General features: G+C 45.1%; 1 protein-coding gene across 2 annotated transcripts in view; it reads right to left on the bottom strand.

The window, feature by feature from the left end:
* Positions 1-658: 658 nt before the first annotated feature.
* Positions 659-22,305, bottom strand: part of TRAF3IP2 (TRAF3 interacting protein 2) — a 41,212-nt gene continuing 19,565 nt past the window's right edge. Inside the window, exons 3-9 of one of the 2 annotated variants that reach the window (XM_068551237.1) lie at positions 18,478-18,664; positions 14,645-14,823; positions 12,506-12,594; positions 8,736-8,804; positions 7,536-7,652; positions 3,696-3,770; positions 659-1,259 (exon numbers count right to left, since the gene is read on the bottom strand). In XM_068551237.1, the coding sequence (XP_068407338.1) occupies positions 1,113-1,259; positions 3,696-3,770; positions 7,536-7,652; positions 8,736-8,804; positions 12,506-12,594; positions 14,645-14,823; positions 18,478-18,664 (863 nt within the window). In that variant the 3' untranslated portion in view covers positions 659-1,112. Of the gene's footprint in view, positions 1,260-3,695; positions 3,771-7,535; positions 7,653-8,735; positions 8,805-12,505; positions 12,595-14,644; positions 14,824-18,471; positions 18,665-22,305 lie in introns of both variants that reach the window. The other variant, XM_068551236.1, reaches the window with a different exon arrangement.

The raw sequence follows: 22,305 nt of genomic DNA, 5'->3' as shown, positions 1-22,305 counted from the left end.
CACACACTAGAAACATTTCAGAGTAATCATTGCTGATGCCATTTTTGTACAACTGTGTGTAGAATCTTTAATGATGGTGTCACCTCCAAAAAAAAACAATAAAAAGAGAGGAGGAAGCCTTGATGTTTGTGTCTGGGGTGTTTTCCAGGCGCTTTGAGTTAACTGAACAAGCACATCGGTTTTACCAGGTCCCAAATGCTATGACACTAAAGGTACTCGTCATAGAGTCTTACAAATGAGGACTTCGGGTATACTAGCTTTTCTTTTCTTTTCCTAGTTTTAAAAACAAAGACATTCACTGTACCCAGTAGATATCTAGGTTATAATGTAAAGAAAACTAGTGTTCTTTGCAATTCATCAGCAAAGTTTCTTATTTATAGTTGATAAGTACTCGTCTTCCTAAGAACTATGATTTTATTTAGAATCATGGTTGTGTGTGGTACAAAGTTGTTTTGTTCAAAAAATTCTACTGCAGGAGTAAAGCTTTCAAGATTAAGTTAAAAGGGATTGTTTAACTCTCTGGCCTCAATCCTTTAATACAAAGTAGTCTGTTACATTTGTCTAATATTCTATTTAAGCAGCTTTATTGATGTCCTTGGAAGCACCTGCCCAGATAAATTAATATCTATCTATGTCCTTTGAGATAAGTGAAACACAATTTTACAAAAGAGTAAATATTTTATTATTTGTACATGAATCAGTTTGGTCTGAAGACACACAGCATCTGGCTAACTCAGAAAAGTAGCCCAAAGCGATGGGAGAGTGTTTGTGGTCGTTGACATTTATTGCAACGTCACTTGTATTGTCTACTTGCTAAGTGCTGAGAGCCCATTCTGGACACGTCAGACTCTTAGGAGGAACCTGCAGTGGGCTTAAGAAGCAGGGAATGCAGAGCATCCATGGCCTCTGTTTCAAAGACAAGGTCCTTTGAGGTCTGGGGTGGCCGGGAGGAAGAGGACCCTGCAGAACAGGTTTTCTGGGGTGGGAGGGCCCCTCAGGGAGGGACTGAAAACAACAGCCCTGAACGCTGCCACACAGCCTCAGCCAGAAGAGTGCCCCTCAGAACAGGGGCCCAAACGTGGCACGGCCCCGAGATCTGGGGATGGAGGGAGTCACAAGGGAACCACCTGAAGTGTGGGCAGAGGCCCTCGGGGGGGAGCCACATACTCTTCCTCTCTGAGCAGCCGCAGCAGGATATTTTTTTTATTCTTCGGCCAGCTGTAGATGTGAGTGTTCTGAAGCCAGGTGGGCACATGCTCCTTGGGGAGAGAGAGTGACAGAAGCAAAAGCCATTAGAGAAAAACCTGGACTCTAGATCCCAGATTCAGTTCCCAATTTTTCCTTCATGGGCGTCTCCTACTAAATTCTTCCGGGAGTTGTACTGTTTTGCTTTCGGAAGGGGTTCGAGTGTGAAATGTTCCTGGCTCCGGGTACAAGCTGTGTAGCTTGTTATGGAAAGCACAGGTGTCCAGCATCTTCCTTCAGTCTCCCAGGCTACCTGCCCTTTGCATCTCAGTGTGCTTTTCACCACTCTCCCATAAAAGGGGTAGGACAGAAGTCATGCAGAGGGATGTGAATTCCCCTGTGGCTTCTGCAGAAGGGTGCCAAGGCTTTGGGCTTAATCTAATTCATTATCCTTTCACTCCAGCGACAGGGCTGGCTCACAGAAGAAGCCCACCAGATCCCAGTTATCAGGCAAAAGCAGAACCTGTAAGCCAGGGATCGTGAGGGTGCAGTTTCAGAGTGCCCTCGGGGAGTGGACATTCTGTTGGGGAAAGAAAGACAATGAATAGGTAAAATATATAGTGGGTTCAATGGTAATACAGGCTGTGGAGAAAAATAAAACAGAGAGAAGGGGTAGGGAGTGCTGGGCATGGATGAAAGATCTGCAGTTTTAAATAGGGTGTGAGGGAGAGGTCTCACTGAGAAAACAAGCAAAGACATGACAGAGTAGAGGGAGCAAGCTTTGTGGATGTCTGGTTCCAGGCGGATAGGAGAGCCAGTGCAAAGGCCCTGTGGTGGAAGCATGCTTGCCAGTGCGGCCAGAGAAGAGTGAATGAAAGAGAGTAGGGGAGGGGTTTTGGAAGTAGAGGGGGCTGTATCAGATAGGGCCTCATAGATTTTTCACTGAGTAGATAGGACTCCTTTGGGGATTGCAGGATGAGCTTACACACAGCACCTGCTGTAGGTCAGGCACCGTGCTGGGTATTGACGATGCCCAAATGAAAAAGACACAATTACCGCCTTGAGGAGTTCATAGTCTTATGATGGAGTCAAAATGTAACTATTTTCTAGGCCATAGCATGCCAAGTGGAGCAGTCTGCCCTGAGAGCCAGTAACAAGGGGACTGTTTGAAGAAGTTTAAAAAACATTAACAAACCCAACTAAAAGCTGGTCTGCTTTTTTCTATCACCATAACGCTCCAGTAATTCTAAACAATTACTCCCAACAGCCACAGCCCCAGCCCCAGCCACGCACCACTGACTCAAGGTACTATAATTAAGAGCTCTCAAGAGAGGGACTATTCAGTACCTCCGCACGGGGGAGGAGCCGTCAGGAGAGGCTAGAGGGATTGGGTGCTATGGGGATAAGCGAGAGTTCCCCGGACAGACAACCAAGGAAGGGCACTGCAGAGCAGTGAGAGCACAAGTACAAAGGCACAGAAACATGAAAGAGTGGGGCGTGTGTGAGGGCAAGCTGACACAGGCCACTGTGCCCAGAGCGTAGTGTCATCTGTGCACACGGTGGCACGAGGGAAGGCCAGGCAAGCGGCACAGCCCTCTTCTGAAGGGCCAAGCACGCCATACTAAGGAAGACCGATGTGATCTTGTAGTCAGTAGGAAACCACCACAAAATTTCTAAGCTGGACAGAGACAGATCAGATCTACATTTCGGATGTTCTTGTTTGATGGCAGGACAGAGGATGGCTTGTACCGGGTCAAAGCGGACACAGGGAGACCAGGAAGGACATGTTGCAGTGAAAGCAGTCAGAGCCGCCTGGGCGAGGGATGGAAAGCACACTGTTGGCAGGCTGTGAACTGCGCAACCCCAGGGGTCCCGTTCGCATAAATGGAACCCTCCCTCACCCAGGGCAGAAGTCTCAGTGCAGTCCTGACATCTAGGGATCCTCCAGGGTGGGGCTGGGCCTGAGCTCAGGGTGCTGTGGTCTGGCTCCCAAGATGTTTACTACACTGCTGCCTTTGCTTCTCCAAGCCTGGCTTGGGGCCTCAGATGGTTTTGCCCCCGTTCTCCAAATCTGCTGGCCTGCCCTTCCAGTGAAAAAACCCTCATATGACCCACAGCAAAGTTCCCTTCGGTAACTGTATGGGTTTAATTCCCGCATTCTACAGCTTTGAGAGCTGAACTATGTGCAACAAAACATTTCCTTGGAACAGCCTGCAAAAAATGCACACATCTTGACTTTTATGTGCAAGAGATAAGAAGTATCAGATGAACAGTCTCTTTTCGTCTCATGAGTTAAAACACAAACTACTTCTTTGTGTGTGATGGCTGCTTGAACAATTAGGAGGGTCTATCAGGTAAAGCTCTGAAACCTTCCTGACTCATGCTGGTCAACTGAGTGCTACAACCTGTTGATCTTTCTGGCAACACTGCTATCTCGAAGGATGGATAAAGAGCTGACAAGCTTTTCCACTTAAAATCCCAGATAACAAACAAACCCTTTGTTTGTTTACCTTCTTAGCATTTGGGAAGAGCACAGGGATGAATCTGAAGTTCATACTTCCTTGTTTTATGAACTCAATCTGCATCTGGAAGAGAACACACCTGAAGGATTAATTTCAGGAATGAGGATGAGGAGTTAATGGTACCTACGATCATGCAAGCCCACACAGGATTTTTATTCTGATTTCCTTCAGTGCCGCACACTCATAATCTCACGTGTATGCCATTTGCACATTCATCCGTCATGTATCGAAGGCCTATTGAAAGTCATGCTCTGTGGTCAGGGGTCCCGGCCGGCACCACCACCTTCCCCGCCATGCTGTGAAGGCAGGCCCCGCACCCCAGTGCCCTGGTCGTGCTCTCACTGGACTCTCCATCTTGTGCATATCTTTAACAACAGCTTCTGTCTCTCCCCAATCTTCTAAAGACTCTCTCTTTATCTTCTCATGCCATGGGTCCCTTTGATAGTCTGGTAAGGACCCCTTCTCCAAATAAAATACGTAAGAAAATAAAACACCTAAGAGAACAAGAAAGAATAGAATATCTAAGAAAATAAAGGAAATACTGTTACTGTTATTGAAAACCACTTGTCAAATATTTTTAAAATATGTAAAAAACCTATTTGAGATTAAAAAAAAAAAAGTCATGCTCTGTGCTGGACTTGGGGTTTCAAGGACTAGGATACTTTACGGGGTGTGCTGAGCTGCCTCATAGCAGTTCACAGAAGCCACTCACGTGCATCTCTTCCCAATTCTGTGTTCAGTGACTTCACATTGGTAGCTTGAAATCGGCCATGTGAGAGTATTTGTACCACGGAAATGGGCAAACGCTACAAATCAGGATCCTTTTTTTTTTTTGAGAACCAGTTTACCAGACACCATGGATATAATTCCTATCCTCACAAAGCCAGCAGTTTAATAAGCAGGCAGAAAGGAAAACTACCGACCACAGTGCAGTGTGAAAGGTATGAACAAATCGCTGTGGAAGCCCAGTGGGGGCCATCCTTTTCTACACCAGTGGCTTGAAGGAGTTACAAGGGAGTTGTCATTTGGATACTAAAAGAAAATAAGAATTTGGTCAGGCAGGGAAAATGGGGGGAGGGGAAGAACATTCTCAGCAGAGGAAACAGCATGAGCAAATGTCTGGAGGTGTGAAGGAATGTTTGTGGGGTTGGGACCAGCTAGTAATGCGTTGAGGCTGGAGCACAGGAGGGCAAGGGAGGCCGAGGGAGGCCGAGGGAGGCCGAGGGAGGCAAGGCTAGGAGGTCAATGAGAAAAGCTCCATCTGCCAAACTTTAGGTTTCCCACACTACTTCCAATTTGCTCTGACACAGTGGTGGCCCCACAAGATTTAGCTGCCAAGAACTCTATCAAAACCAGAATTTTCAATGTGAGAGGAGTTAAGAGTCTTCCAAATCCTGTAACCAGAACAAAGCTTTCAGTCATCTGATGACAAAGGAGATGAGGAATTATGTGTTCCCAACTATCTCATCTTCCAACTGATTTTTATAACTGAGAAGTCTTCACCATGCATGGGAATAAAGACAGAACAGAGAAGAAAGTGACAGTGGTGATGACTGAAATCACCATAGAAACAGCCTCATAAACACTCACTCTTACACTCTCACACACACACACACACACACACACAGAGTCACAACACACACAAACCATCCATGAGGTGTTTTCTCAGAGCCATCTCACATTAAAAATCAGAAGACGACACCAAAGGCATATTTTAAAATGGCCCGAGTGAGGTGCAACTAAAAGCACCAACCACATGAGTACAAACAAGTGAGAGGAAGGGTGTAGGGCTTGTAAGTTAAAAGTGAAGAACTGGATTTAGTCCCTGACTTCCAGGACACTGCATACTGTACAATTTTGCTTGTCCATTAGGCTACCCTGGCGCGGTGCGTTTTTATTATCTCTTATGTTTCCAGAGATGGGCCTTCTGGGAGCCGTTGGCTCTATGATGCAGTTACTTATGGGTACCTCTTCGCTCCCTCTGTCCTGGAGTTTCCTGCTGCCTGGAGGGGACCAGGAAGTCAGCCAGGTGGGCAGGAAGGCACTTCGGCAGCTGGCCTCTTCGACCCCTCCAGTGATGAGGAAGGGCCCGAGACATCGTTGCCCAAAGAGACCAAGTTTTGGGACAATCTGGTTCATGGCTGGGCACCGTCAGAAAAGCCCTGAGGTTCAGCTGCCTATTACTGCCTGGCGTCACCACACACCAGCAGAGCTTGACAGGACCTGGAGCCCTTCACACACAAGAGCTGTCGGCCCCGGGACGGGCAGTTCCTAGAGATGAGAGCTTCGGGGCCACGCAGACAGCCAAGGGGTAGCAGCACCCAGAGCCAGCCATGACCTTTTAGGGCAGAAAGGGTGGCTCATCTGGGCCCCACCGGGGTCTGTCAGGCTGGGTAAGAATGGAATAGGAGGGATGCTTATCTCCTGACTCCCTGGCCTCACTCTCTGACCTCCCTACCTTGCCTCGGCTTTTGCTTTGGGTTGGTTCTGAGCTCAAGTAAGTGGTCGGCACTTGGTAGAAGAGGAGCCAGAGACCCTGAAGACCCAGATGGGGAATACCCACCCAGCCAGCCTGCCTTTTTCCGGTGCTCCCGACCCACAGGACAGACCTGGATTTCAGTCCGCCTCCCCTGAGGTGAAGCTGCATGTCCTTGACCGCCTGACTGCCTCCTGCCTGGTGCTGCTTACTTATTCCGTCTGGGTCATGTCTGCTTCCTGCCCCATCTTCCTGTCTTAATCAGTGACCTTTTATGCCCATTCCAGGTGCCTTCCCCCCTTGTGGAATGTTCGAGCTGAAATGGAGCTTACAAGTTCTAGTCCAGTGAGTTTCAAGCCTTTTTAAGTCTCAGAATCCTTGGTAAACCAGCCTGAGAAAGGCAGACAGCTCTGGGTGGGGTGGGAGGCCCAGAGCCCCCGGCACATATGGGCACCTGGAGGGACTCTACAGGAGAGTGTGACAGTCACAAGTCTAGTCCAGCGTCCTAGTCAAGCAGGCACCGTCTCCACAGGGTCTATACGGTCACGGAGAGCAGGGAGGTTGCTTGCCCATAACACAGCCAGTTCCAAAGCTGGTGATACCTTCAGCCAGAATGTTCTGTCAGATGCTGCGTAAGTCAAACTTCCTATAAATGTCTCCCCCTGGTTTTAGTTTGACCAGGCCCCCATAGTTCAGGTGTTGCTCATATATCATGAGCTAGAACCATCCCTTCCCTTGACCGAGCATCTGATCTGTGCCATACGCTCCACAGACATTAGTTCATCCAATCTTCACAACAACGCAGTGTTAGTGACCCATTTTTTGAATAGGGACATGGAGGCACAAAGAGGTTTAAGCCTTTGGCCGGTGGTCACACAGCCTGTACAGGAGGAAGCTGGATTTGAACAGTCTCTTTGACACAACAGGCGGTGTCCTTTTGGCTGTGCTACTCTGGCTCTCTGAAAAGGCAGGAGACAGAGCAGGACACAGATGCAGGAGCCCACTCCCCTCACAGCCCTGTCTCCCGCCACCCCACCACACCCCCCAGACTTCACATTTGTTGATAAACAACCAAGCCAGCGAAGCACTGCTTTCCAGAATCTTGGAACTTAGAGATCACAGATTAATCTCCCTGTTACTGAGACGTACACTGAGTCCCAGAGATGTGGGGACTTGTCCCAGGTCCCGAAGGTAAGCGGAGCGAGAACCAACACCCGCCTCTCCTGCGGGGGTTCTTCACCCATCAGCCGGCCTTCCTCAGTTGGCCTCTGGTGAAGGACAGGCCTTCACAGAAGAAAGAGCCCGACTCCGAGGGCCCAGGGCCGCCGAGGTGCTGTGGTTTCCTCACTCACCATTCGATGAATGTACTTAGTATGTAAGCCATGCTCATCCTCGTCCAGCTGCGACTCAGCACCTTCCACATCCTGTTTGTATTTGGGGCTGATTGCTACAATTATCATCACTGTCTTCTGTTAATGAGAGGGAGAAAGCATGTTTATGGAAGTGTGGAGTGTGGTCCATTCGGTGACGGCAGGCTGGAGACCGGCCAGCAGGATTGTGAGCATTCTCTGATACACTGCGGGATGGGGGGCCGGCCTCCATCCGCAGAAAGTGAAAGGCACGGCCCCAGCCCAGGCAGACTCCCGCCTCCCCTCCTCCCCTCTGTCTCCCTCCCCAGCTCCCTTCAAACACCAAGAGCGAATGGCTCAGGCTCTCCTAAATGGATGCGGTTCTGCACACCGATTTCTACAACCATCGCTAGTAAATGTCTAATGAAAACCAGAATCACTAAGTGACTCTGCATTGTGGCAAAATGGCTCTGCAATGGCAACGATGTAAACCCCCTCCCTCGGGCAGCAGGATCTAAGCTGTCAGTTACTGCACCCTTGACTGCCCTGCTTGCCGAGGAGCAGACCCTGCAGCACAAAGCAAACATCAGGCTGCAGACAAAAGGAAAAGCCTCAAAACCCCAGCCTGCCGAGACTCTGTCCCCCACCGCTCCCTCCGAAAGAGGCGGCCGACACAGACAGGCTGGCAGCAATCAATTTCTATCTTGTTAAAGCACAAAGTGTCCCAGTGGTCGGTATAGATTCTGTCAGTGGAAAACAAATCACAGGGCTGTGAGAGGGCGTCGGGGGCTGGCGGTGTGTGGGCAATGTGCTGCGCGGCCTGTGAGGCTGCCCTGGAAACCTCTTCAGCCTGATCCCACAAAACATTTGGGGTGGCCTCAGATTCAATTGAATTCTGCCACTCCCACCCCACTCCCTGCCTTCATTTCCTCCTTTCCTATTCTGGTCAAAAAATTGTTTGCTGTGATTGTTATCAACCACCTGTGTCTGGTTCGACAGTTATTTCCTGCCTGTGCATGTTCAGGAGGGTGACCCCATCCTTCCTTTCCAAGTCTTTGCACGGCTGCCAACAAGGGAAGCTTTGTTGGGACTTTGTCAGCTTTGGCCTTGGTGGGTATGCCAGTGCTTCTTTCATAAAATAACTCCACAAGCTAATTGTCTTTCTCACCAGAAAACAAGTTCAGAATTTTGGAAAGTACTTACATCCCTAAGGTAGCGTTCCATCCACTTAATGATATCAATGCCTCGGATTCTATCCTCAAATATGTCAATCTACAAGAAAAAGATGTGGAAAGTGACTCTTAATGAGAAGCTCTGTCTAGATGCAAAGCAAGAGAAAGCACAGGAGGCTATATACATTTAAGACTGAAAAAGTCACTAATGCTTTTTGCAAGGAGGAGCCTGTAAATTTAAAAATCAAGATACAATTTTCTTAAAATGTTTCCTATTTCAAGATTAGTAGGCATTTGAGTATTTAGTATTTGTAATTATGTTTTAAAAATCTGAGAGACATAGTAGACCACCAGTTGCATGTAAGCCAGCAACATATGCATATATATATGTCTGTAATTTGGAAGGCAAACATGATTCTGGAGCATTTTAATGGATGTGTAGTATGTGCGTACTGAGATACGACATGGTACTTTGCTTGCATTAGCCAGGTCATTATTATGGTATTATGTCCAGTTTCGATCTATATATTTAGAAAGGATTGCATGAAACTTGAAACAAGTCCAAGAAACAGTCACAGAAACAATTACTGAGATGGCGGGGAAAAGGTTTATGATGAAAGTCAAGAAGTAGAACTCCTGGGCCTTGAAAAGACTGGTATTAAATATGAAGCCTTCGAAGGGGAGAAAAACCAGTTACTTTCTGTTTTACAGAAGACCAAATAAGAAGGCCTTTCTTGAGCTCAGCCTTGTTCTGCAGCCAGAGAGCAGTGTGTTTGTGCACAAGGCGCTCTTGATTGGAAGAGGGATTATATACGGGAATGGGTAATACAAGGAGAGTGTCCTTGAAGAGGGGTTATTTGATTCAGCCACACTGCTCCCAGATCAATTGTCCTAAATGTTATGCCGCCATTTAGGGCCAATCAAGTCAAGTCTCAGCCATGCAGCAAGCTTCTGTGCCACCCGTGATCCAGGCTTACCTCTCTTTTCCACACATGTCCTGTCTACTTTACTCCCCACATTGGTGTCCCCTGCACCCTAAAAGCACAGTGCAAGCCCCCCTGCTCTGTGAATCCTTCTCACACACTGACTTCCTTCTCCTCACCTTAATGAACTCTACCCCTTTGTGACCACTGGTGGTACTGGACACTGAACACATTATTATAGCATTCTTTCATTTACTGAATGTCTCATTGATGTCTGTCTTATCTCTTCAACCTAGTTCTAAGCTTCCTATGGAACAAGATCCTGCCTTGTGTACACCAAACTCAGATACATATAGTACAAATATGAGTTCAGAATGTTTTTCTTTTTAACTGATGGAACATCAAAAATGGAATGGCTTTCCTTTTGGTTTGGATGATTCCTGCTTTAAAATGTCCGATGGCCAGTGGCTACATTAGGTAATTTGGAGAGAGCTTCTGCAGCTCTCCGAGGTTGTGCCAATTATCCATTTCTGTTCTACGAGAGAGAAGCAATGTGATGTCAGGGCTGAGAAGAGACAGGCAGCTTGGCTTTCCTCTTGGCTCCTGCCCTTCCCACTTGCATGACTTTGGAAACGTTCCCGAAACTCTCTAAGTCTTAATATTTTCATTTGTAATATGTGGTTAATAAACCTACTTCCTAGGGTGGTTGTGAGGATTAAAATGAGTTAGCGTGGAAAAGGCGCATCAAAATGCCAGACATGAAGTAAGTACTCAATAAATGGTCATTCTCATTATTACCCCAGCACCTAATTCCTTCCTTGCTATGGAGGTGGACATTCTGGGCGGCACAATGTGCTGGAGATCTTCCATGAGTCTCTCCAGATCTCTACTAAAATCCACAGCTCCTGTCAGGCCAACTTTTCCACCCAGCCACTATTATGAGCTGAATCGCCTCCCTCCAAATTCGTATGTCTCAACATATGTCTTAACGCCCAGTGCCTCAGACTGTGACTGTATTTGGAGATAGGGCCTTTAAAAAGGTGATTAAAGTAAAATGGGGTCTTATGGGTGGGCCCTGATCCAATATGACTGGTGTCCTTATAAGAGGAGATTATAAAGAAAGACCAGAGGAAAGACCAGGTGAAGACACAGGGAGAAGATGGCCATCTACAAGCCAAGGAAAACACCTCAGAATGAAAGCAACCCTGCTGACACCTTGATCTTACACTACTAGCCTCCACAACTGTGAGGAAATAAATGTCTGTTGTTTAAGCTCCCCCACCTGTGGTACTCTGTGGCGGCCCTGGCAAGCCAATACAGCACCCCCTTTAGGTTGCAGGCGTCACTGTTCCCTTGCCTCTTTAGACCTCAGGGTGGTAGGAACTCCTGCTTTTGCTAGTCCTGGGATATTGAACTATTTATTCCCTGTGGATTCCCTAAAACTCACCTAGAACTTTGGAAAATTGTCCCTTTATTAAATTACCCATTAAGTTTATTTTTCTCCACTAAGGGGATCTTGATGTATCAATATAGTAACTTAGCTGTGCAGGATGGGGCTATGGGATTCTACCATAGGCTTCATAGTGATGAGGATCAAGGACAAATTTAAACTCGGCCTAAGCAGCCCCTGATTGTTAAGGTCACAAAAACCTGTCCTCTTCTCCAGAGACAAGCAGTATGCTTATTTGGAAAGGACCAAAAGTAAGATCTTTTCTGAAATGTTGACCTTACGTCTTGTAATTTGATTTTATATCATGGTTGCCACAGTGTTTCTTATCCCAGAAATGAGAAATTGAAATGTTGGTCTCTATGTAGTCATATAGTTATATAGTCATGAAGTCATGAAGTGTATAAAGTCATGAAGTGTATAAAGTGTATACTTTTAACAACTTTCATGTACTTCCATTTAAGAAGAATTATAGACTGAAGAAAAAATTTGAATAAAACTCTTGTTAGAAATGCTAAATAATCTTTAAAATTGACATTTAGCTACTAAATGTCAACATTTATCCTTTATCCTTCAACATTCCTATTTGTAGATATTTCCCTTAATTTTTCACCACTCTTTAGAATTGACTGTCCCTAAATACCCAGAGGAGGTCTCCGGGAAGGAAGAGAAGCGATCTCAGCGTTCGAGGAAAGCCAGTCCTCCAAGCAACCTCCTGTGGTTCTCTATTTATCCTAAGGAAAACTTACATGGGTTTAAGCTGAGCTTTTTCAAAGCACTGCAGGGGACTTGAGGAGCATGTGCTTCCTGAGATTTCTTAGGCTAAGATCACAGTGAACTGCAGGGCTGGGGTGTCTACCTTCCTGAACTAGCCTAGACCAGCCGAGAACCTGGCCAGGTGCCTCCCTGTCCAGAAGCATTGCTGCTGCAGCAAAGTGTGGTCCAGCAGCTTTGCACAGCGGGGCCCCAGGCTGCAGGGGCCTCCACTGCAAACCTCACAACCCAGTGCAGGACGAAAGGACCTTGTAAGATGAGTAGGTGACCTGGTGAAGCCTGCAGCCTCCTGTACCACAGGAAGCATAACCAAAGCGGGCATGATTGGTGAGCATGGGCAAAGATGTCAAGTGCAGCGAGAGCCTGGCGTTTTCTTCAGGCCGGGCACCAGCTGCATACATGCTCAGCATTTACGCCATTCTGGCTGTTCGGAGGCACTTGGGGTCGCTCAAAAGGCATGCAGGAAAAACATGCTGGAGACTTTGGGTAGTTTAAACTCTAGAAAATAATTACCTAAATCCATAAGCATTTAGTTCATAATCACGTAAATCAAATAACATAGCTTAAAACATCAACAGCTCTTTACAATTTTTCTTGTTTTTCTTTTCATTATACTCACTTTAACTGTTCAGTCTTCTCTTTGGATAAAATACTTACTGCAGTTTGGAAGCCATTTACCAACAAAAAGTTCACAAATTTCACCACCTCCATGGCCGTGTCCATAGAATAAGTGATAAAGACTTTCCCTAAGAGAGATTTTTCACATTTATTAGAAACTAGTCAAATTATTCTATTCTAAACCACACTTGAAAAGTGTATGCAATGTCTTTTGTCCTTCTAGAATAATGAAGGGAAGCCTCAGGATGGGAGTGGTCTAAGGGCTTATGGCTACAGCAGGGTGAATTGCTGTCCTCAGGACATAGATCTGCAGGCCCAAAGGGGCAGGGGGGTCTGTCCAAGGGAATGCAGACTGCTCAGGGTGCATGGAAAGGAGAGAGAGTTCTGGCAGGCTGAGACAAGCAGAGGAGGTCTTCTGAAAAACCACATGATGCGTTAACAAAAAAATCCATCACCCAGAACCTGCAGGGCCTTAAGATCAGGCCACCCCGGGTATATTAGAGACACTTGGCTCTGTGCCCACAAAATACTCTCACAGCAGGCCAGGAAGTTGAGCCCTGCTAAGGGGCCACCCAGCAGCGTCCTCCTTTGATCTCATGATGCTCTCCACTGCCCTGAACTTGACAAGAGCAAGTGAGGAGAGGGAGAAAGTGGTTCTCCTCCCCCTCCTCCCCCTCCTCCCCCCATCCCCTCACTGGTGGGGGAAAGGCCAGGAAGGTGGAGTAGACTAAAGCGCAGCTCAGAAACGTTACTAAGAACTTCAGCAGCTTGAAGGAGAGAGCCCGCCTCTGGCAGGTCCAGCATCATTAACTCCCTTGTTTCTCCCTGAGTCAGCCTAGAGCAGCAGATGGGATTGTGCCCATGAGCCTAACCCAGTCAGGGTGGGAACCAGTGTTTTCCCAGGCTAAAGTCTTGGGTAAATTATCTGGCTAGGGTGTTAATGTGGTAGATGAATAATCTCTCTGTGTTGGCTTTTAGTCTGGAATCAACTGGCTACATCTCAGGAAGCCCTGGGGCAGAGGGTGGGGAAGAAAGCAGGGGCTGGAGATAACCTACTTATCTACGCTTAGGCTCTTGTTTTTTGAAGCACACCTCTCAAATGGAAGTATGTTCAATGGTCATATTGACTCATTTAAGCAGCCAGGCATATTGATGGCACTCTATTTTCTTCTCGACACCTAGTATTCAACCAATTCCTCTGCAAGAATTTTAGGACTCCCTTTATAGGTTATGGTAGGATAAATATGGTCTATAAACTGACACCCAGACTATATCCTAACATCTTCCATTCTCCAGAAATGCTTGAAATTTAAATGTCTAAGATTTTAAGAAGATTAAAACAAAAATTTTTAATAAAAAACAACAATGGATCATTGTCATAGAAATCTTTCAGAGCCTTAAACGACCAAAGAGCATGGATTCCCCCAGTTGGAATTAACAAATGCAAAGGGCTTAATTTTAAGTTTGGTTCAAAGCAGTGCCTAGATTTGGAAAGGGCTTATTAGAATTCCAGCAAGCACAGCAGAATGTAACAATTTCACAAGTAGTGACTGTTTTCTTAAGATTTCTGGAACTTACTGTCCTGACAGACCTTAATATGAGAACATTTTGGTGATATTTCAACATTTCTGGTTCTGGCTGCAAAACGTGGAAAAAGCATCATCACCTGACACTTAGTCGAATGTTTCTTTAAATAAAAGGCTTAGTTTGCATTTGGTTGTAAAACAGTATGGAGAATGTGAGACTGCTTTTTCCAAACAAGATTGCTTATTCCTACAGGAAATGACCTCGTTCTTGAAGGCTGCTGCTAATTTATGGTGAGATGCTAGATCCCTGGCCAATACCACATGGACATCTAATCAATCTATCCAGGGACAAATCCACTCAAGAGCATCATTTAGAAGAAGGAAAAAGCGTGGGGGTCATTTGTTGTTGGAGTACATGTTGAAGAAAATCTAGTTGTTAAGCACTTTGTGAGTATTGCAGGTAGTGTCAGAATCACTACAAACAGTCCTACAAAATGCTGGTTACTTTTCTAACAAAAAGCAAAAAAGGAAATTTCATTTCACTGTGTAGTATGTGAGAGATATCCAAGATTATGGATGAATAATCATCAAGTACTCTTAAAGTATAAGACCTGACAAGAAGAAGGAAAAAACAACATCGCAAACAACTTACGCAGTTCTTCTGGCAAATTGCTTGTTTTCAGAGTTCCTCTGGCTGGAGGGTTACTTGGGGGTCTAGGGATAGCAGCTGGGGATGGAGTCTGGGGACCCTGCGGTCTCAACTCTGCAGGACACTCCAAGGACTCCTCAGGAACACCAGCTCTGTGAGGTGGCTGGTTATAAAGCCGGTCCCTGGAAAGGAATACATTCACAGTAAATGTTCATGTTTTATAAACACAAACCTAGGGGGACAGAAAGCCTTTAATGACTATGGGAAATACCAGTGAGCTATCTCTCTCCTCTGCCTCCATTTCTTTCCTGACCCAGAAGGACAAGGTTTTTTTCTGCAGAGATTTTGGTCAATGAGCAATTTGGCTGGCTGCCATTTGTAAGGGCCTGTGCTAGGGGTCAAAGACGGAAGAAGGATTTGACTTCTCGATTTAAGGACTGTCTAATGGGGAAGATAAGTCTCTCGTACAGATCAGACAAGATCACCAACAAAACAAAGTAATACAATGGGTGACATACAAGGTTTGGCGTTTAGGCATTCTGATAAAAAGACAACTTTTAGCTCACGATACATAACATTTAACTATATCTCAAAAGATAGAAAAGACCATGTAGGTTTAAAAGTATCTATGTTAATATACGAATGAAAATCTGATTTTGAAGACCCTTTAAAGAGGTTTGTACCATATTATTATATGGCATCTTTATTATTATTTTGGTCATCAAAATATTCCCATGAACAGTCTGCTGAGAGGAACAACCAGATGCACTCGTGTGAGATTTGGAAGGTAGACGGAAATGGAGGCCATGCTTCTGCCACTTCTGTGGTTTCTGTTGTTAAGGGCCGTCTGTCATGAGGTGCCGAGTTCATCAGGAGGCATCCCAGTGTCCCGTTACAGCTTCACAGTGTCAAGGGCAGGGCATGGGCATCCGTTTTTTGCCAGTGCAGACCTAGCAGGAACAAAATGTTTCCAGTAGCTGAGGTGGTGGCAGCTTCCAGACTCTGGATTGTGCTGTGGCAGCATGGCCTAGAATGGAGAGCTCCGTGGTGGCTTTCTGACCCTCCGCCTCTCTGACCATGCCAGAGGAAGCAGCCTCTTTGGTCTCCTGTTCTGTGACGTTGCTCTGGGATCATTCCTGGAAGCCCAGCCTAAAACTCGTTCCTCCAACTTCCAACAATGTCGTAAGTACCCAATTCCCTATATTAAATCCCTTCTGTTTACAATAGCTAGAGTTGTTTCTGTTTTCTGTAACTGAATTCTAACTGATACGGAGACTAAAGCTGTGTCTGTAATGTTTTATTTCTTCAAAAAAATACAAAGTAAATGTGGCATTGTTAACATTTTAAAAAACCTAGGTAGTGGGAACAGGAATGTTTGTTATTTGTTATGTTTGAAATTGTTTTATATTCTAAATTTTACAAAAGTTTTGAATATAAAAATCTGTGTGTATATGCCTAGATTGTTGCTTATGATTTCATATTTTTACCCAAAAGAGTATAAAAAAAATTCTGAAAGTCCTATGTAAAAAGATTTAAAATAAAATTATACAGAATCTTAACTATATTATATTTCTTTTTTTTTTAAATTAATTAATTAGTTTATTTATTTTTGGCTGTGTTGGGTCTTCGCTTTCTGTGCGAGGGCTTTCTCTAGTTGCAGTGAGCAGGGGCCACTCTTCATCGCGGTGCGCGGGCCTCTCACTATCGCGGCCTCTCTTGTTGCGGAGCACAGGCTCCAGACGCGCAGGCTCAGTAGTTGTGGCTCACGGGCCTAGTTGCTCCGCGGCATGTGGGATCTTCCCAGACCAGGGCTCGAACCCGTGTCCCCTGCATTGGCAGGCAGATTCTCAACCACTGTGCCACCAGGGAAGCCCATCAACTGTATTATATTTCTAATTGTGAATGCTTGAGGAAGTTATTTTTATTTTATATTAATATAGAAAAAAAATTTTACGACATATGCCTTCATCTAATGGGGATCCAGTTCCATAATCTTTTTGGATTAAATGCCTTTGTACCCAAAGTTGCTTAGTTGTTATAAAAGACGGTTGCTTATTTGACAAAGCAATGTTAAGGCCTTGATAATATTCAAAAACTTTCATATAAAACAATATCATGGAGAGTAATGACAGAGTAAATTTTCTGTATTAAGGTTCTCTTTCAAAAGACCAGTAAGAGGAGAATTAGCTTCATTACCTGTACTTATTTTTCATTATCTTAAAATGATAAAATAAATCCAAGGAGACCATAGCAGGCTTAAATTGATGTTACAAAAGCAATTACTCTGTACTACATTTGCTATTCTTCTGTATATCTAAAATTATTTCAAAATAAAAATTTATTTTAAAAATTACTATTGCCTCTCCTATTCAACACTAAACATAAAGATGCTTAAATTTTGTTTGTTTTCTTGGAATTTTAGATATTTTTTCTGCAAGAGTGCTTATCTGGCTGTGAATCATTACTTAATTCCATTATATAAATTCCATGCAATTTTGTTTTTAAAAAAATAAGGCATCTGTCTGCAAAGAAAATCTGAGGGCTTGTCGGCTTTTGAGTGAAGAGGAAAGGCGGATGTGCCTTATCTGCCATTGTAAATAGAGTGGGCTTTTTTCTTTCAATAAACTTTTTGAGCTGATTACCGATTTCTCTATTTCTGAAAAAAACTGCTTTAATAGGACCTTCATATCTCATTTCGTTCTCAAAACAGAATATAGATTTACTCTGAGTGGTATATAAAAGTCGTGCTTGAGCAAGAGCAAACATTTTATCTACTCTCTTTCCAATTTTGTCATAAATTAGGAAGCTCCATTTACATGAGTTGTTCCTGTATATTTTAGATCTATAAATTAAGAGAAAAAGAAAACTTGAAAAGTCAAAAGAAAACAATGGGGCTTCCCTGGTGGTACAGTGGTTAAGAATCTGCCTGCCTATGCAGGGGACACGGGTTCGAGCCCTGGTTGGGAAGATCCCACATGCTGCGGAGCAGCTGGGTCCATGTGCCACAACTACTGAGCCTGCGCTCTAGAGCCCGCGAGTCACAACTACTGAAGCCCGCGTGCCTAGAGCCCGTGCTCCGCAACAAGAGAAGCCACCGCAATGAGAAGCCCACACACCGCAAGGAAGAGTAGCCCCCGCTCGCCGCAACTAGAGAAAGCCCGCATGCAGCAACGAAGACCCAACACAACCAAAAATAAATAAATAAATTTTTAAAAAAGGAGAGAACCATGAAGAGAAATATGATTAAAGGATTAGACAATTAAATTAGACAATTAAACAATTAAAGTCAAGAAAAACCAAAATTGTTTTTCTGGAAGAAGTATCGGAAAGACCTAATAATGGTGTTCAACATGTGTGAATTCTTTTATTACAAAAGAAAATAAGAGGTTATTTTAAATTTCTATTAAGAGCGAATTGATTTAAAATTTCAAAGTAAGAAATGGGCTTAAACAGGTGTAGAAACTAGGGATATAAAAAAGAACTTCATAGCTTTGGAAGTCAGTCATAGTAAAACTAAAAACCTATTTCGTGGGCTAAAAGGCCAGGGGATCTGAAAGTAAAAGAAGCAGGTATGACTTAGCATCTTAAGAGCCTTTCCTTCAAGAGCATTTTGACTAGTCACCAGTGGCTTTATGTGTCTGGTAAAGAGATTCTTATCAACCAGCTTCCCTTTCCTCCTGACCTGAAAAGTCTATGTGGGGCGTTCCAGTGTGTGACTTGGTCAGCAGCCTGGGTAGCAAACCAACAGAGAGCTTAGATACATTTTGATTGCATTGGCATCATTCTTTTTCATGTTAGAACTGTTTGAAATTTGGCCCCATCGTACTTACTGATACCTCAGGAGCCCTAGGGAGGAGTAGTCTCTTTGTGGAGGCCTCTCCTCTTGGTCCCAGGGGCTGGGATAGTTCAGGACGACCTTCTGCACAGGGTGCAGGCCTCTCACACTGGCTCCAGGTGGGGACTGCCCAGGTAGAGCCGGCTGGATCACTTGCTGGTAGGCTGCTCGAGGGTAGTCGTGGCCATCTGCAGGTAAAGACAGCAAAGAAAACAGGAAAGGCTGACCCTAGCTCCTTTGTGTGAAAGGAGAGGTAAGCTCAGTGCAAATTTTTGTCTTGATACCAACTGAGGGTTCCAGATAACGTTTACCACCTCTAAGATGTTTGCCATATTTCTGTACTATTATTTACTTGATTGCTTTCATGAAATTGAGTCATTGTTTTTATTTTTTTCCTAAATAAAAACGTCTGTGAAATCATGAGTTTGGTGTTCTAATTGGAAAGCACAAAGCTCCACATAGGCCCCTATTTAAATAAGATGCTTAAAATAATCCAAACTGAGCCTATTCCAGCTGCCTGGCTGATAAAGACCAGGACTTGGAGGGCATCTCTAAGAATGGGGAGGTAGGACCACAGAGACCCCTTTGGTCTAGGACAAGATATACTGCCCAGGTTTTGCTGTTACAGCCTTCCTGGGGCAGGTGAGATACATCCCAAGGGGTCCAGATCACCACTATTCCTACCATAATTCCTGAAGTTTTTAGAACCCAAGGCTAGGAGAAATTATCCTAAGGGTAGACACAGAATCACTACTTGCTCTTTTCCTTCCCTGGACACACACACACACACACCAATCCCTCAAGAAGAAGTCAATGAATGAAAACTTGGCTCATACCCCTGGGAAGTAGCCAACCAGTTGGCAACACCTCCCAACTTTCTCAGTCCTCTGTTGCTAAAGGCTATGTGCACCTGGGGCCAGGGCAGTTAGAAGAGGGCAGTCTCAGAGCAAAGCCAGGCCTGGCAGTGATTTATATGAATATGTAACCTAGGAGAAAGTTGGTGCCAGCCAGGCCCAGGAGTAGCAGAGTCCCAAAGGAAGAAGGGCAACCTGCCTGACCAGGTGAGAGAAGAGAAGTGAAGGTCAGAGGAGGCATTCAAGGGAACCCAGGAAGGGTGGGAGAGGAAGGCTCTGGGGGAACTGTCCAGGCCCAAAGGGGCTCAGGTGTGGGAAATCTGAGAGCTTGGATATATCTTAGGGGTAGGCCTAGCTTGGAGAGGGACTGGAGAGAGCCAAGTGGATAACCCCGCAAAATGAACCATGAGCACGTCCTGGTAATCCAAGCATTGCCACCTCTGCCCAAGTAAGAACTTGGATGATCGAGGAGGCATAGCTAGTTAGGGCAAGAAAGAACCTTGGTTTTCAAAAGATATTTATTGGTCTTTATTCTTTTTCTGATTATATAAATAATAACCAATTTGCCTGCTGTGTAGGTAGGATACATGCCGGGATGTAAAGTAAAATAAAACTAGGAAGTGAGCAAGAAAGTAACAGATAGAGAAGGTTCGAACCAGAATGCGGAGAGTGAGAATGTGGTTAAGAACTTTATTCTAGTTTGGTAAGTAGTCAGCAACCACTGAAGTTTTCATAGGAATATCTAGGGGACTATGGCCTCAAGTACAGAAGACAAATAATATGTGTATTCACTAGTGTGGCCCCACTGTCTGGACTCAGGAAACTTGGCTGGGTGACCCTGGAAATGTGCACAAGCCAGTCTCTCAAGCATGGTCAGAATCCCTGGATTTAGTCTATTGTCTGCTCTGACCTGTGACACCAGCTAGGTCCTTCCTGTCCTGCTTCCTTGGGCAAAACTGACCACACCCCTCTTAACCCAGGTTGTCTCCTGGCCCTGACCGTGACCCTAGCCCTGCTATTGCTTAAGCCTGGTCATGATATTAGGGGCTTAAGGAAAGGGAGGAGGATAAAAGGATCTGACTGGGTCTATCCCAGCCCCTTGGCTGATAAAGACCAGGACATGGAAGGCATCTCTAAGAATGGGGAGACAGGACCACAGAGCCCCCTATGGTCTAGAACAAGATAGACCACCGAGGTTTTGTTTTTACAGCCTTCCTGGGGCAGGTCAGACACATTCCAAGGGGTCCAGCTCACCAGTTGGAGTTTCAGGGCTACAGGGTTGGTCTCTCCTGCTGCTCTTTTCCGCAGCTAGAACAGGGTACAAAGTGCCACTGCTATCAGGTCACTAGGCCAGCCATGTTTTTAGGTGTCTTGTATGAGTGGACCATTTACAAAACCAGCTATAGATACAACCCTCCAGAGATTTCCCATTGCATTTAAAATCCACCTTGCATGATCGGGTCTCTGCCCTTCTTGATTTTATCTCCTACTATACTCTGCTCATCAAGCCCCAGCTATCCTGGCTGTCTTTCTTCTTCTTGAACGCCCCAAGCTAGTCCCCACCTCTGGGACCCTGAGTCTGCCACCCCCTCTGCTCAGAATGTTTTGCCCTGTGTCTTTACAGATCAACATCTCGACATTCAGGGCTCAGCTCAGATACCACCTGTTCACCAGTGGATTCACCTGTTCAAATCCCATCTCCCTATTTTATTTTCTTCCTAACGCTTATCATGTTTGTGTAAGTAAGCATGACTCTTACTTGTCACCTTCTTACCTGCCTTCCGTACGAGACTCTAAGCTCTGTGAAAGCATGAACTGTGTCTGTTTGCCACCACATCTCCAGGCACAGTGCCGACACCCAGGGGATGCTCAATAAATGAATGAATGAAGACTGAAGAGTTACAAAGCCAACTTCACACACGCACACAAGCGAAGCCATGGAGCACTGCACAATCTGCCTGGTAGGTCTTGGGTCTTCTAGACTGTCTATATCTCATCTGCTATCCATTTGCGGTATTTTCAGTGTTCCTCCTCTTCCTACTCCTCTGGAAGTAGGAAGAAGGAAGACAAGGAGAAGAGGAGCAACGTTGCCAGTGGCCTTGAAAGTTTTTAATGCTTAGAGCCATTCTTGTTTCCCATATCTATTAAAAAGTGGCTAATAAGGTTTTATTTGCTTTAAAAGGACTACCAAGCTCTAATCATAGGGTTTGTTTCTTTTCCAGAAGGCGGATGTTAGTGCTGTTAATCAAAAGCCTTTGAATCAAGGACATATGACTTCTAACAGATTATTCCTCACACAACAGGTTTTTGTCTCATAGCAACCAATCATATCATTAAAATCACTAAGGCATGTGAGCTAAGTGTTTGATTAGCTGTAACTCTCATTTCTGAAATGGCCACCTGTGATAAAAACTTACACTGGTTTGTGTGAGCAGATGAAAATGATCCACCTCATCTATTTTTGAAATTAGGGTACTGACAATATAGTTCTCTATGCTATCCTTTGATTGTTAAAGCAAAGAAATATTGAATATCAGAGAGTCAATCAAAAATAAGATCTCCTTTTTTAAAAAATACATTTATTTTATTTATTTATTTTTGGCTGCATTGGATCTTCGTTGCTGCGCGCGGGCTTTCTCTAGTTGCAGCGAGTGGGACTACTCTTCAATGTGGTGTGTGGGCTTCTCATTGCGGTGGCTTCTCTTATTGTGGAGCACGGGCTCTAGGCTTGCGGGCTTCTCTGGTTGTGGCACGTGGGCTCAGTAGTTGTGGTGCATGGGCTTAGTTGCTCCGCGGGATGTGGGATCTTCCTGGACCAGGGCTTGAACCCGTGTCCCCTGCATTGGCAGGCAGATTCTTAACCACTGTGCCACCAGGGAAGCCCAAGATTTCCTTTTTGTAAGTGGAACTTGACTGGTTTTGTCTGGAATTTGGTTTGTTGTGTGGAAAAGTTGTGAAATAAAATCTGTATTTGT

Source organism: Eschrichtius robustus, chromosome 9, assembly GCF_028021215.1.
Source record: "Eschrichtius robustus isolate mEscRob2 chromosome 9, mEscRob2.pri, whole genome shotgun sequence".
NCBI classification, from domain to species: domain Eukaryota; kingdom Metazoa; phylum Chordata; class Mammalia; order Artiodactyla; family Eschrichtiidae; genus Eschrichtius; species Eschrichtius robustus.
This window is presented reverse-complemented; position numbering and strand designations above follow the sequence as displayed.